General features: G+C 43.1%; 1 protein-coding gene across 36 annotated transcripts in view; it reads right to left on the bottom strand.

Annotated features, from left to right (window-relative positions):
* Window positions 1-13,499, bottom strand: part of MAP2 (microtubule associated protein 2) — a 366,938-nt gene that overhangs the window by 91,978 nt on the left and 261,461 nt on the right. For 35 of the 36 annotated variants that reach the window (XM_090044877.1, XM_090044879.1, XM_090044884.1 and 32 more), the window contains one exon: window positions 8,012-8,297. The exons of the other annotated variant lie outside the window; for it this stretch is intronic. In XM_090044877.1, the coding sequence (XP_089901003.1) occupies window positions 8,012-8,273 (262 nt within the window). In that variant the 5' untranslated portion in view covers window positions 8,274-8,297. The remainder of the gene's footprint in view (window positions 1-8,011; window positions 8,298-13,499) is intronic. 36 annotated transcript variants of the gene reach the window in all.

Here is a 13,499-nt window from a genome sequence, read left to right as displayed (position 1 = left end):
AGGGGCACAGTACAAATAGCTAAACAAAGAAAATAACTGCTGCTACATTACAGTAATGTTAGAACTGCCAAAATCATGGGTTCATGAAGTTTTACATTAGGGCAGAAGGCCTGTTGGCTTTCTCATTAATGGTGTTTCTAGGAAGAAAAATATGACTATATCAAAGCAAACTGGTTACCTGTTGCATGCAATTTCTGTGTGGGAAATTTGGCATGCACACTTTACTGTACTCATAAAATGCCAAATCAGCCCCAAGATATATTAGTCTTGAACCAATGCTGCAGCTTTTAGAAGAGGTTACTACATTTCCATAAGACAGCATGAAGAGAGTGTAGTGTGGCTTTCTTCAGGGCTCAGAGTGCAGTCCAATTCTCATTAAAGCTAATGAAAAGTTTCCCTATCAATCTTCGAAAGCCTTGGTGCTCAACTTTCTAGCCCTGTGAAATGTGTCAAAGAAAAATCTTTGGTTTCAGATGCCAATGGCAAAAAGGTCAAAGGCTAATGTAACATATTTTGTCATTATAGTTCCGTATCCAACCCCAACCCCCAGCTTAAATGTAAAACACATGCGCAGTCAATCTCACATGAAACCTGAGCAGAAGTGAGAAACACACAAAGTCTGTTCACAGTCATGATTGGCAGTCCTGTAATTATTCATGCCTGGCGTGTTGCAATAGGCCACCCTACAAGCTATAATTTTGGAAAGATTTCTGCCTTCAGTGGAGATCTCCATGCACGCCCAGGAGACATAGCCAGTGATTTGGCCAGTCGCTGACCTCTCTCTCCGCCTACAGTAAAAATTTTCAGGCGTATCCGATTTTGTCGACTCGTCCATTCTCATCAAGAGTTCTCGAAAGCCTGCTGACTGAAGTCACCTATATGCTTTGCTTAAAAATCTGTATTACTCAGTTTGTAATCTGAACAACAAAATATCTACAGTGCTGTGCTAAATAGCTCAACTTCTCTTTTTACACCGTGCAACCACGACTTCCTTCCTACGCTGCATTCTTCTGTAGTGTAAGTAAAAATAAACTTTCTGTGTAACCAATACGCTTTAAACCTCCTGACTCTGCTCGCTTACCCACCTGTCTGACCACCTTACCCCACCTGTGTCCAGCTGGTCGTGCCGACCCAGGCTCGCAGGTCAAGGGTACACCGGTCATCGGACGTGACAAAATGGATGAGTGATATGGGCCTGATCCGCAGACCAGATCTAGCATGGGGTCGGAGCATAAGGTCAGTCTCAGGGTGTCATCTGACATGCTGGCCTGGCCCCATGTGCCAGATCTGGTTGTGGAGTGACCCCACATGCTGGTACAATCAGGCATGTGGGGCTGTCATCCAACTTGCAGAGCTCCCCAGAAGGCCAGAAATTTGGCAGCAGGGAACTAGTGGCAGCCTTAATTGCCACGACTTCCAGAGTGGCAAACTGGCTTCTGGTGCTCCCCCAATGCCAAGTTTCTGGGCCTGTGGAAGTCCTATGGGCCAGATAAGACTGATCTGTGGACCAGATTTGGCTCACAGGCCAGAAGTTGAACACCAGTTGTTCAAAAAAGTTGGATCAGACCACAGCTGCATAGCAAGTGCTATTGAAACTGAAGCAAATCTCTCTGAATCACCCTCATGCTGCAGAGTCAGCATGTGCAATTGAAGTAATTTTTTCTGCCTGACTGAGGCCCAGACTCCACTGGGGATTGCTGTCTCTCTGCATTGCCCTGCAGATAATTACACTTAGCAGAATGAGGCAGTACAGAGGTCACACAGAGAAATGAGAAGTAAAGTTACTTGACTTCACGGCAGTGAGGCTCTTTATGAGGAAACTGAACCCCAGAATAGAGGAATGGGAAGACAGTGGCAGGATCTGAGATAAGCAGAGGTGAGATGAAAGGCTACACTGGTAAATGAGGGGGGACTAGAGAAGCAAAAAACCAGAAAGAAACAAAAGAGTCACCTTTCAGCATAGGACACCCGGCTGCATCTGTGTGGAGACATGTACCCAATTGTCTGTTTTAAAAACTGACCCAGGGAATGGGGTCACCAGATTCTTTCCTAAATGTACCCGCTGAACTTGGCTGGACCAAAGAAGTCTACAGACTTGTAAAACAAATGATTCCGTTAGGAAGCATTTACATTCATACTGTAACAGAACTAAATCTCCTCAGTTTTCTTTTCTTTTCAGTCTTTTCCTATTCCAGGGGAACAGTATTTGTTTTTATTCCCAGGTGCCCAAATCAAATCCTCTACCCCGCCTCCTTCCCATCATCACGGGGAAGCATGATCACGCATGAAGATAGGCTGCAGATACAAGTGGACCTAGACAGGCTGGCAAGTTGGGCAGATCAGAACCAGATGAGGTGTAACACCGAAAAATGTAAAGACAAACAATCCCCTGCACACCTACAGGCTTGGCAATGCCAATCTGGCCAACACTATGAATGAAAGGGACCTGGGGTAATAATTGACCACAGTATGAATATGAGCTGGCAGTGCAACACTGTAGCAAGCAGAGCAAATAATACTCTGGCATGCATCTCCAGCAAAACCAAGGAAATTATTCTTCCACTCTACTTGGCACTAGTGAGACTGCAGCTGGAGTACTGCATCTAGTTCTGGGTGCTGCACTTCAACAAGGATGTGGGAAAGTTCAAGAGAGTCCAGAGAAGGGCCACCTGTATGATCAGAGACTTGCAAGGCAAGCCATACGAGGAAAGGCTGAGGGACCTGGGACTCTTCAGCCTGAAGAAGAAAAGGCTGCAAGGGGACTTGGTAGCAGCTTACCGCTACATCAGGGGTGTACATTAAGGGGTTGGTGAACAACTGTTCACCAGGGCACACTTGGGGAAAACCAGGAGCAATGGCCACAGTCTCCTGGAAGACCATTTCAGACTCAACATTAGGAATAACTTGTTCACAACCAGGGTGTCCAGACTGTAGAATAAGCTCCCTCCACAGGTGGTGCAATCACCTACCCTTGAGATCTTCAAGAGGAGACTGGACAGTCACCTTGCTGGGGTCACTTGACCCTACTTGTCTTCCCTGCTTGGTGCAGGGGGGCTGGACCCAATGATCTTCCGAGGTCCCTTCCAGCCCCTTACAATCATGATTGACTGCTTATGTTAATCCAATTTCTCATTTACCAAAAATCTCTCATACGTTCTTGATTTCAAAGCCCACCCATCTGTCACATGTACTCCTCCTATGGATTCGTATGTTCTTCAGGAGGAGGATCTCTCAACTTACCGATGAGCCACATCAACTTTTCCTGTCTTTCAGCAGTTTCTCCATGACCCAAACCTTTGGGTGTTGTGCTCACCAATGAAGCTCTCTCCATGTATCAGTCTGTCATGATCCCTCACTAAGCACACTGGCCAATAACTGTTTCTTCCTCTGACACTACCTGACTTGAGAACAAAATACCCAGAGAATGGGATTCCAGGCAATTTATCCCGTCTAAGCTTGTTAAAAAACAATTCAACAAATAACTTCATAGGTAACCCAATCCTTTTCCACTGAGTCACTATACATACAGACACATTAACTCTACTTAAGAGGAAAAGACTTCCAGCTACTTTTACCTCAAACTATAAAAAACTGACACGTTACTCATCATATCATTACTAAATATAAAGGACATCTAATAACAAATGAATTATAAATGTAGTAAACAAACTTTATGATTTAAAGTTCTTTGCAAGTTAAATATGCGTTGGATTTGTTGAATTAACTGGAGATGAGCTGTGATATCTCTTAAGGTTTGGTAGCTTTTTCCCCTATATTCCTGACTAGGATTTTTTACCAGCCAAGAGGCAGCCATCATTATTGGCCAAAAGACCCTTCCCAGAAATTAATTAGTACCATGATGCTCCTCATATGGGGCCTGTTCCAAAGCCCATTGAGATCAGTTTTTCCAAAGTTAGGCACATATTTATGAACTTTATAATCCATATTTTCCAGGATGAGAAAACATTTTGCTTAGTGAACTTAACATCTGATCTTATATTCTTGGACTTGAGTACCCACTGAAGCGTGTGAGTGTCTGTATGTAGGGGTGGATCAGGGAGGGGCTTGGAGCAGAGGGAAAGTGTGTGGTATGGCGGCTGCATGGTGCATGTGCTCTGTGAGCTCTCTGAGGTCAGCAGCATGTCAGCACAGCTCCTGCCAGAGTGCTGCCTGTGCCATGAGCTCTCTGAGCTCATCAGCTGATTGGTGTGGGGTCTGGCAGCCCCTGTTTTTACAAAGCTCCAGAGCCCAGGGAGCTACCACTGCTGCTACTCATTCCCTCTTTTTCCCCTGCAGTTGAATTCAGTGTTGGGGGAAGGGGGGAGAAGGGGGAGCCATGCTCATCCCCTGGCTCTGGAGCTGCATGGAAGGAGGGGTTGTGGCAGGAGCCTGGGATGATCATCTGATGAGCTCAAATAGTTCACAGCATGTGCAGAACTTCAGCAGGAGCTGTGCCGACATGCTGCTGACCTCGGAGAGCTCACAGCATATAAGAGCTTAAGGGGGTGTGGTCGCATTCCCCTTGCCTCCATTCTGAATCCATCCGAGCCGTGTGGAATCATGGACCTGTCCTGTTCTCAATAACTGGAAATAAAATAACACAATCAATACAAAGGAATCATTCAGAAGATATTACTGCCCACAGTTTAGTCTTTGTTGGATAAGATGGGTGATGCATGTATTTTCACAGCACAGTTCACATTGCCTAAATCGGTTTCTTACTTCTCAACAAGAAAGCAGAAGTGAACACACACACATGCAGAGGGTGGATGGATGGATGGATATTTGAAGGAGCTCCTGCATTACTAACTTATCTTACTTTTATAAGGTAAAAGGCTAGCAAGAATGATTTTCAAAGGGATATTTGACAATTTTAAAGATGGATCCTGCCCCATACAGTTTTTTTCCACTGACAAAAATGGATGCAGGATCAGACCCTGAGGCTGCCCTTATATCCTGCAGCATGCTTTCTGTCATCAGGTTAGTTCTCTTCCATTTTAAAGGGGACACTGCTGTTCAATAATGCAGCCATTATCAGTATGCTACTGAATGAAATCAACCAAAACCAATGCTACAGCCAGACTCAGAGGATTCCAATATTGAGGTCAGACTCAATAAATCTTAGATAGAGGCTAAAGGATAAAAATAAAGGCAATTTTTAACTGTGCAAACAAAAAATATTAGCTGCAGCGATCAAGTATACATGCTTCCACAATACAGTTATTTTCGCCTTAGTTTCAGTGTTAGGGTGGAGTGTTTTTGTTTCAGCTAGCAATCTTTATCATATCAGTTCGCTCGGGGAACTCTGAGAGCAGGGATGCCTAGTTCATGAATCCCAAACAGGCTTTGTTATAAAATAGGTGCAAAGATGCTGAGCAAGATGATGGCACCTCTGAACTCTGGCAACACAAGCAAAACTGTAGGCACCAAGTAAATTTTCTGGCAAAAACTTAGGTAGCTAAAAATTAACCTATGCAGTTAGACTTGAACTTAAGTGCCTAAATTCTGTCACTATTGCACTTTAAGACCATGTCCAGACAAGCACAGACCTTTGGCTCACCGGGGAGAAGTAGCAGCAGCACACCTTTCTACTTGTCCCCAGGGAATATCCATGCCACATGCACTTTAGCACATGGCAAGTTACCCCAGGGGCTGTAGGGGAGGCTAGAGTCAGCACTGAGCTGGCTCCAGCAGCTTTACCTGGGGTCCTGGGGGCCTTCTGGGGCTGCAGCTGCAGCAATCCTGCCACACAGAGCATGCTGGCAGCAGAGCATGGCTTTGGGCAGCCTGGCTCTGCTTTTTAGCCGCATCTGCTGCTCAGTTTTTTTCCCCCAACAGTTTGTTTTGAGTCCTGAATGGGGGAAAAAAGAAAAGGAGCAGTGCATGCATGGGCAGTGCGACATTGCAGTGCAGAGAACAGCTGACTGTGTAATATGTGGTGCTGCAGATGTGTTTGTGGCGTTGCATACTGCATGGCTGCATCCGGACATGCCCTAGGTGCCTAAGTGTTTTCAGATCAGGCCCAAAATGACTTGCCAAAGATCACAAAAATCATCAGTGGCATATCAAGGGACTGAAACCAGAATGCTCAAGCTTTAGGCTAGCACCTATCCTTTGCACTATTCTTCTTTTCTTACAGTGGCTAGGATCAGACATAATAAATAATATGATGATCTGAAAATGCAAGTGATGGAGTGATTTTTTTTTTAAAAGGAACTCTGCATGCCTATTTGGTGCTTATATATGGACTAAAGTTGGTGAATGGGGAAAAAAATAGTTTCTGTTATCTTTCACACAAACAAGCACCACCACAGGTTTACATTATTGACCACGCAGGCATTTATTTCACCTTAACGTCTTCAAATTGTTGCTATCCACAAGGATAATCTCTTAAAATCTAAATCTACGTATTTTTAAGAAGGCATATCATTCCAATACAATCCCTTATGAAACTACTTTAGGGCCTGAAAACTCAAAATTGTCTAACTGCAAAGAAATTATAGATAGCATCTCATAAAATGTTCTTGAACAGTTAGTAAACGGTGCTATGATTATCCTCTTAGCATGCATCGATGCATACATCAATGACACTGGTGTCTGTAAAAGAGATAACTTCCCTTTCCACTGTACATTTGGGTATTAAAGTAGGAGTTTTGCAAAGAAAAAAAATACTTATTTCTAAAAGGGGAAGCCTCTTTGCATAATTCTTTCATTTTCTACAACATGCTTTCTGGGCTTTTTTTTTTTCCCCCAGATACAGCCAAATCTTCAAGTCTTTATAAACTGCCTATAGAATTTATTCACAGACAAACCCCCCAATGATTGCAAACCCCCCAATGATTGCAAAGGGTGATATGCTTGCAGATTAAATACTCCTACTCAGGCTCAGTAGGGTTTTCCTCCTTGAGTAAAGTCTCCAGAATTTGTCTTAGCTAAAGGAAAACAGGGACACTGCATGCAGCAACATATGTTGCTTTTCTTGTTCCATGATACCATAACAGATTAAACTCTCATTTCTCCTACACAAGGTTTTCTACTGGCTTTAGTAAGGTTATGCCTGGATTCCATCAGTCGGACACCAGACCCAAGATGACATATTAGTTAATATTTAGACTACTGCTCAGAGGCTTGATTGTGGTAGCATTTCACTAATTTGTGAAATGATGGTCTTTGTCATGAATGGCTAGGGCTATTTCACTAAATCCCATGGCTTTATGTTACAAGCTTATTATTTTGCATGGGAGCTATCGATAGGGTGACAAAGAAGCATTTAGGCTACAAACAGATGTCACATTTATCCCAGGAAAACATTTTCTCTCAGGACAAAGTGTGACTGTTCAGACGCCCATGCCTGTTGTATTGGGATAAACCCTAAAAGGTTTCACAGGATAAGAAGTGCTAACAGTTTGTCCCAGGACATCACAAAGCACATCTAAATGGTTGTCCTGCGCCACCTAATAACTGGCAGAAAAGTGGCAGGACATTCAGTCACTGGCTGAACCCTGACTGGAAGGGTGATGTGAGACTTTTCTGTTCTGGGGCCAACACAGCCATAAGTGGTCCCAGGAACATGCAAGGTTTTTTCCTATCCTTATAAAAGCAAACACCTTGTCTCCCCTCTCACTGGTGGGAAAATGTACTATGTTCACTTTCAGACCAAACTGACTTCAAAGCCAGATGCGACAGGACTGACGTGTTGCTATAGCCATGATGGTCCAAGAAAAGGTATGGGAGGCGAAGTTTTGGTTTTTTGTGGTATCTTTTACTGGACCAAGTGTAGAATTGGAAGAGTAGTTGGACAAGCATTCAAGTTTAGATAAGCACTTCAGCTCTTTCCTACAGCTGAAGAAGGGTGTTTTATGCCTGAAAGCTTGTTCAATTTCTCTTTCCAACTATTGGTCCAATAAAAGAGACCAGAAAAACCCCAAACAAAAGCCAAAACTCTAGCCTCCCATTCAAAGCTAGATATGAGAAAAGAAGGGGAGGATGGGCAGGAGTCTGGTTTTGTTACCTGCGGTTTCTCTGTCTCCTGTGGATAGTTCTCCATTGATCCCATTCTCTTTGGTTCTAGAATATGTGCCTGGTTGCTCACGTTCGCCATAGCTTGCTTCCTCATCCTCCCTGTATGGAAATCCATTGGCACTTCTGACCAGTCCGGCACCTGCACCAGCTTGTTCCTTAATTTCTGGAGAATGTGGGTGTGAAGAAGCCTCTGCTAGTTGACTTGAGGTCCAGTGTGGTGCCTTGGCTTCCTCCTTCCTATCATCTGCCATATTTCCTCTCCTTTACCACCTGTCCTGTAATGCAGTAATAGGAGATATCAGCAGTGCTCAAGATGTGATTTCCCTGGCTCAGTCTGCAACACTAATATAACACATATACATTCCCAACAGCATCTTCAGGAAAACTCAACTCGTAGAGAGGCAAGAGCTTTAGAAGCAAAAGTTTGCTATGCTTGTGCTTCTGAAAACATCAAAGCTTCTGTAGAAGAAACTAACAAAAATAATTACAAAACTCTATGGTCCAGAACTTGACCCCAATGGACCAGGCTTAGAGCTTCTGGCACTAAGTTCATAATGGGAGTTAATGTATTGATCAGGTTTTTTTTAATTTAGTGATTACAGTTAAACATGGAGACAAATAACTGCAAGTGAATCATTCTTTAGGGCAGCAACAATACCTCGTGGTGTTGACAGAGAAGAAGAGTGTGATAATTTTCTTAAATAATTCCTGTTATTGTTAATTACTGTTTGTACTACAGTAACACCAAGGAGACTTTGTCACCAACCAGGACCCTGTTGTATTAACCAGTGTACAAGCAGAACAAAAAAAGTCAATTGCTTTCCCAAGGATTTGACTACCACCTGCTATACATGGCAGAACGTTCCTATAGATGTTCATATCCCTTTCTATGGCAATTTGCAGATAGTTACACAAATTTCTTTTTGTATAACCAACTATTTAGGGAATAGTTGTTTTTCATACAAGCACTTGCATTCTCTTTTGAATAAAGGTAGTTACATATCTGAATAAAAGTAAGTTCATACCCTTCATCTGGTATTCTCCTGTTCAGAATCTTTCAGTCCTCCAAGCAGGAAGCAGACACGGTAGAATGGTGCTAGGCATTTTTGTCACTGCACTAAATAGTGTGGTTTTACATTGAGAGGTGGCTATCTCAGTGTAAACTCCTGGGCTAGGGACAGACATTTAAAAACCCTGAGCCTGAATTGATGCAATTTTTGCAGATTGGTCTAACCTGGCTAGGCTGAACCAGTTTGTAACTGCACAGACTTCTCTCTGGACTGAGAAAATTCAGGCACATGCCTGCAGTGGCTCAGGCTAGAAGGTGGGGGGCACTAGAGCAACTCTTCCTTCTCTCCTACAGTGCTGAGCTGTGGTAGGCGTGGCCAGACCCTAGCAGGACCTCTGGAGGTTGGCCTGCACAGTCCCCGGCTTTTCCCTGCTGGCTGCTCAAGGGGCAGGTGTGTTGCCAGACCTCAGCTCCCTGCTAGCACTCCGAGGCAAGGGGGTGTGTGCAGTGCATGCATCTGTTGCTGATACAGAGTCTTTCAATCTCCCCCCCTGCTTCTCTATAATGTCTGCAGCAAACTGACAGGCAAGCAAGCCATAGGGCAGGGGGAAGGGGCTGATAACAGTGTTTAACACCTCATCAGCAAAACAATAGCTTCTCTCCATTATTTAAACTCTTCTTAAACAGCTTAACAGCTGATGTGTTGATTAGCTTCCAAAAATCCTTAACTGTCATTGTTCTATCTACCTGTCCCTGTGAAATTGGAGACACACACACACACACACACACACACACACACACACAGACACCTCTCAACATTTGCTAGCATACCACATGCCTGGGGTCCATGAGGCTGGGGTCTGTCCCGTGGGAAATGGGAGGGAGGAAGGAGGGGATCCCTTCTTGTCCAGCAAGCAGTGGGAGGGGGGCTCAGGGCAGGGGGAAACCAGGCAGACCCTGCTGTGCCTGCAGTCTCTGCAGGAGCTCTGGCCAGGGAGCAGAGGGGAGGAGACAGTCCTTGCCCAACCCAGAGAGCATGCTGGGATGCTGGGGGAGTCTGGTTTATCTTAAACCAGGAAGGGGTCTGAGACAGACATTGCATAAACCAGCTTGAGCCAAATCAGTTAAGTTTGATACTACATTCAACCGGGTTTCTCTCAAACCAGTTTCAGCCATTTTCAACCTGGTTTATGTGCACTGAATATCTATTCTGCTACAGTTTTAAACCAGTTTATGTGTAATGTCCATATCTAGCCCTAACCAGATAAGGCAGTAAAGTTAACCTGATAGTAAGCAAGGAGGTACAGGCTTAATTTAGAATAGCTACATCAAGGTTAAACTGTGCCTTATTTTGACTATATTTTGATGTAAAATCTGGACACAGAACAGTTTTTACTGCAGTAAAGCAAACCTATAGATCGTTGGTTACATATCATGAATAACAAAGGCTGAAAGTCTAAGAGAACAGTTCACAAACAACCACAAATTGGTCATCAAACCTACCAGTATAGTCAGGAAAATCCAATGTAGTCATGAGAATCAGAATCAGTTGGTTTGTACACACAGGGCATGTCTACATGCGCAATTAATGCATCTGAATTTTCTCCACAGAAAATTCAGGCTGATTAAAGTGCTCCTGGGTACACATCCACATGGGCACCCACATCAGGAGCAAATTACACTTAACAGGAGCAGCCCAGTCCATGGTGCCAACCCCTAGTTTCCCAGCTTGGGAGGCAGCCCCAATTTGTGTGGGGTAGGGTAGGAAGGGAAGCTGTCCTGGCTTGGTGGGCAGCTCCCTAGCCACGGAGAGATTGGGGTGGGCCCCAAACCCCAAGAGGCTGGGGGAGCTGTTGTCATGGCTAGGTGGGCGGCTGCCTGCCAGTCCCAAGCAGATTGGGACCTGTCCTGATTTCTATGGGGCAGGGAAAGCTGTCCCAACTGCCAGGCAGCTGCCTCAATCTCCACATGGCTGGAAGACAGCATCCCCCCAAGCTGGGACAGCTCTCCCTGCCCCATGTGGGTCCCTGTTGCCTAGGCTGACCAGGAGCATCTACACATGCACTTTGGCATGTGAGTTTAATGTGCTGATTTCTAGTAACTATCAACAAGTACTAGAAAATGGCACATTAGACTAATCTACTGCACAGTAATTGCTGTGCATGTGTAGACTGTGATGCTTTACTGAGCAGCAGATTAGTCTAACATGCAGTAAAGCATCTCATGTAGACACACCCACAGCAAACAGCCAAATCTATCATTTATTAATGAAAATAATTCTGACTCACTCTAATCATATGTTGTAGTTTAGTATCAATAGCTTTTTAAACTACTTACTTTTTTCTTTTAGGGTAAAGTTTTGCTGAAATGTAAATATCAGTAGCCTTTCACAGCAGCCAGTCACTCTATTTAATCCCTTATAAAAGGAAGTAACATATATATTCCCCTGTTACCTTCTTTCTGAAACCTTGGTATTTATGGAAACAGCACTGTATGTATCAGGTACTAACTAGCATGCTTCCATCAGGAAGTTTGACTGAGTAAAGACTGTTGTAGGTGGCTTTAGTTTTGAGCAGAACATTTCTACTCTGCATTGAAAATGGCAGGTTTAAAAGAATGACAAGGTATCTTGAGATTAAAAGAACTTCTGTATCTCAGTCAATTATAGAAATATTAACTTTCATTTTAACTAGGCCCTGCTCTTTGGTTTCTCCTCTCCCCTTATGTTCTTCTGTAATCCTTATGAAAGAGGTTTTGGTTGATACAATGAGAGACAGGAAGCTACAGTACAGTCATCTATTCATAAACATTTTATAATCAAAGCTCTTTCCAAAAGCATAAGGTCACAGGCCAAATTCTTCCCTCTGGAAAAACATGTTAACACTCAACAAAAATCAATGGAGTTCACTGAAACTGTAATTTAAGGGCAGAAATTAGGTTGCTCTGTGAAAAAAAGGAGGCGGCACTCAATTCTGTTTCTTTTTTATGTTGAGCAAACTCTATTAAGAACTTCTATCTATTGAATCAAACTGTCCATCCTAGGCATTTTGAGCCTGATCCAAAGGCCCACTGGAGTCCATAAGGGCCTTACCACTGCCTTTAGAGGATCTTGTACGCATATCAGATTCTAACTCCAGCAGTTATTCTCTACAGAAATGAGTACAGAGTAGCCAAGGGTTTTCATGTTGAGAAGGATTATATAAGTGGAAAGCAGAGTGAAAGCATTTTTGAAAATCCTGTTGATAAAAGTGATGGTTCTTGTCCCCAGTCTAATAATCCTAATGCTATTATCTGAAGTGTCTGGTCCTCATCCAAGTTGAACACTTCTTCCTTCTCTTCAAACTATTTTGGAAGAGTGTTCACATTCTTATAATGGGCCATACTACAGAAAGTCCTTTGTGAAAGTAACAGAAGTGCTTTTATCTTTAAAAATAAATACAGTGGGCGGACTTCAGTGGTAGTTGTATGTATCTGGGGTCAGAATTTGGCTCAGTGTACATAATAGATGGTTACAGACTGAAACATGGGTGACTCCATTCTTGACTCTCTGTTATTCATCAAGTGCTCTCACAGTTTATAAAGCTAGTAGAAACATTGAGAGTGAGTCACAATATATCTTTGTGTTCACAGCAGTGATGACTACTAGCCATAATGCATAATGTCACAAATCAAGGCACTTAGAATACAGCATAAATCCCATCATGCCAGGTGCACTTTTTAGCGTTGCTTATTTTTTGCCATTTAATTTAATCCAACTTCATCACAAAAATTATTAAGTTAAATAACAGCATAGGAAAATGCAAAGTGGGTAAGTACGGAAGCAGGGTCTTAACAGTGTTAAATACAAAACTGAAAAGAAAAGAGAGTCTTTATGATTTTTTCTTATACACTTAATGTACACCGTTTCAAAGAATTTTAGAAAGTCACTTTGCTTTTTCCACTGTAGTTTTTGGTTCCCTGTCAAAGCTTTTATGAAGGCCCTTGAAATAACAAAAACAGATACTACATCCTCTTGAAATGTCATGTCTCCATGGTTAATGAACTGTGACATTTCTCATCCCTCATTCCTTTCTGATTCTAGTGATATCTAATTATGAAGAAATACTCAGCAGCAGCCTTAAGGGTATGTTCTTTCCCACTCTGTCACCACTCTCTTCAGTGAATTTAGCAGTGGCAAAGGGGTCTGGTAGTGCAGAATTAGATACTGAGGTCCTTTGTTTATACACAGAGTAGCTGACTGTGAATTAAACAGATGCTTGTGCATTTCTGGCACCAAGCCAGAACTTAGAAGACGTGGATTCAGTTGGCAGTGCCACCAAATTTCCTTGGTAACCTTGTGCAAGTCACTTCATCCTTTTGTGCCTCATTAATAAAATGAGGGTAATTTTATTTCCTTTATCTTTCTTGTCTAATTAAGATGAAAGATCCTTGAAACAGGGACTATCTCTTACTATGTACATGCATAGCA

Source organism: Crocodylus siamensis, chromosome 4 (assembly GCF_052110815.1).
Source record: "Crocodylus siamensis isolate JL-2025a chromosome 4, ASM5211081v1, whole genome shotgun sequence".
Lineage (NCBI taxonomy): Eukaryota > Metazoa > Chordata > Crocodylia > Crocodylidae > Crocodylus > Crocodylus siamensis.
This window is presented reverse-complemented; position numbering and strand designations above follow the sequence as displayed.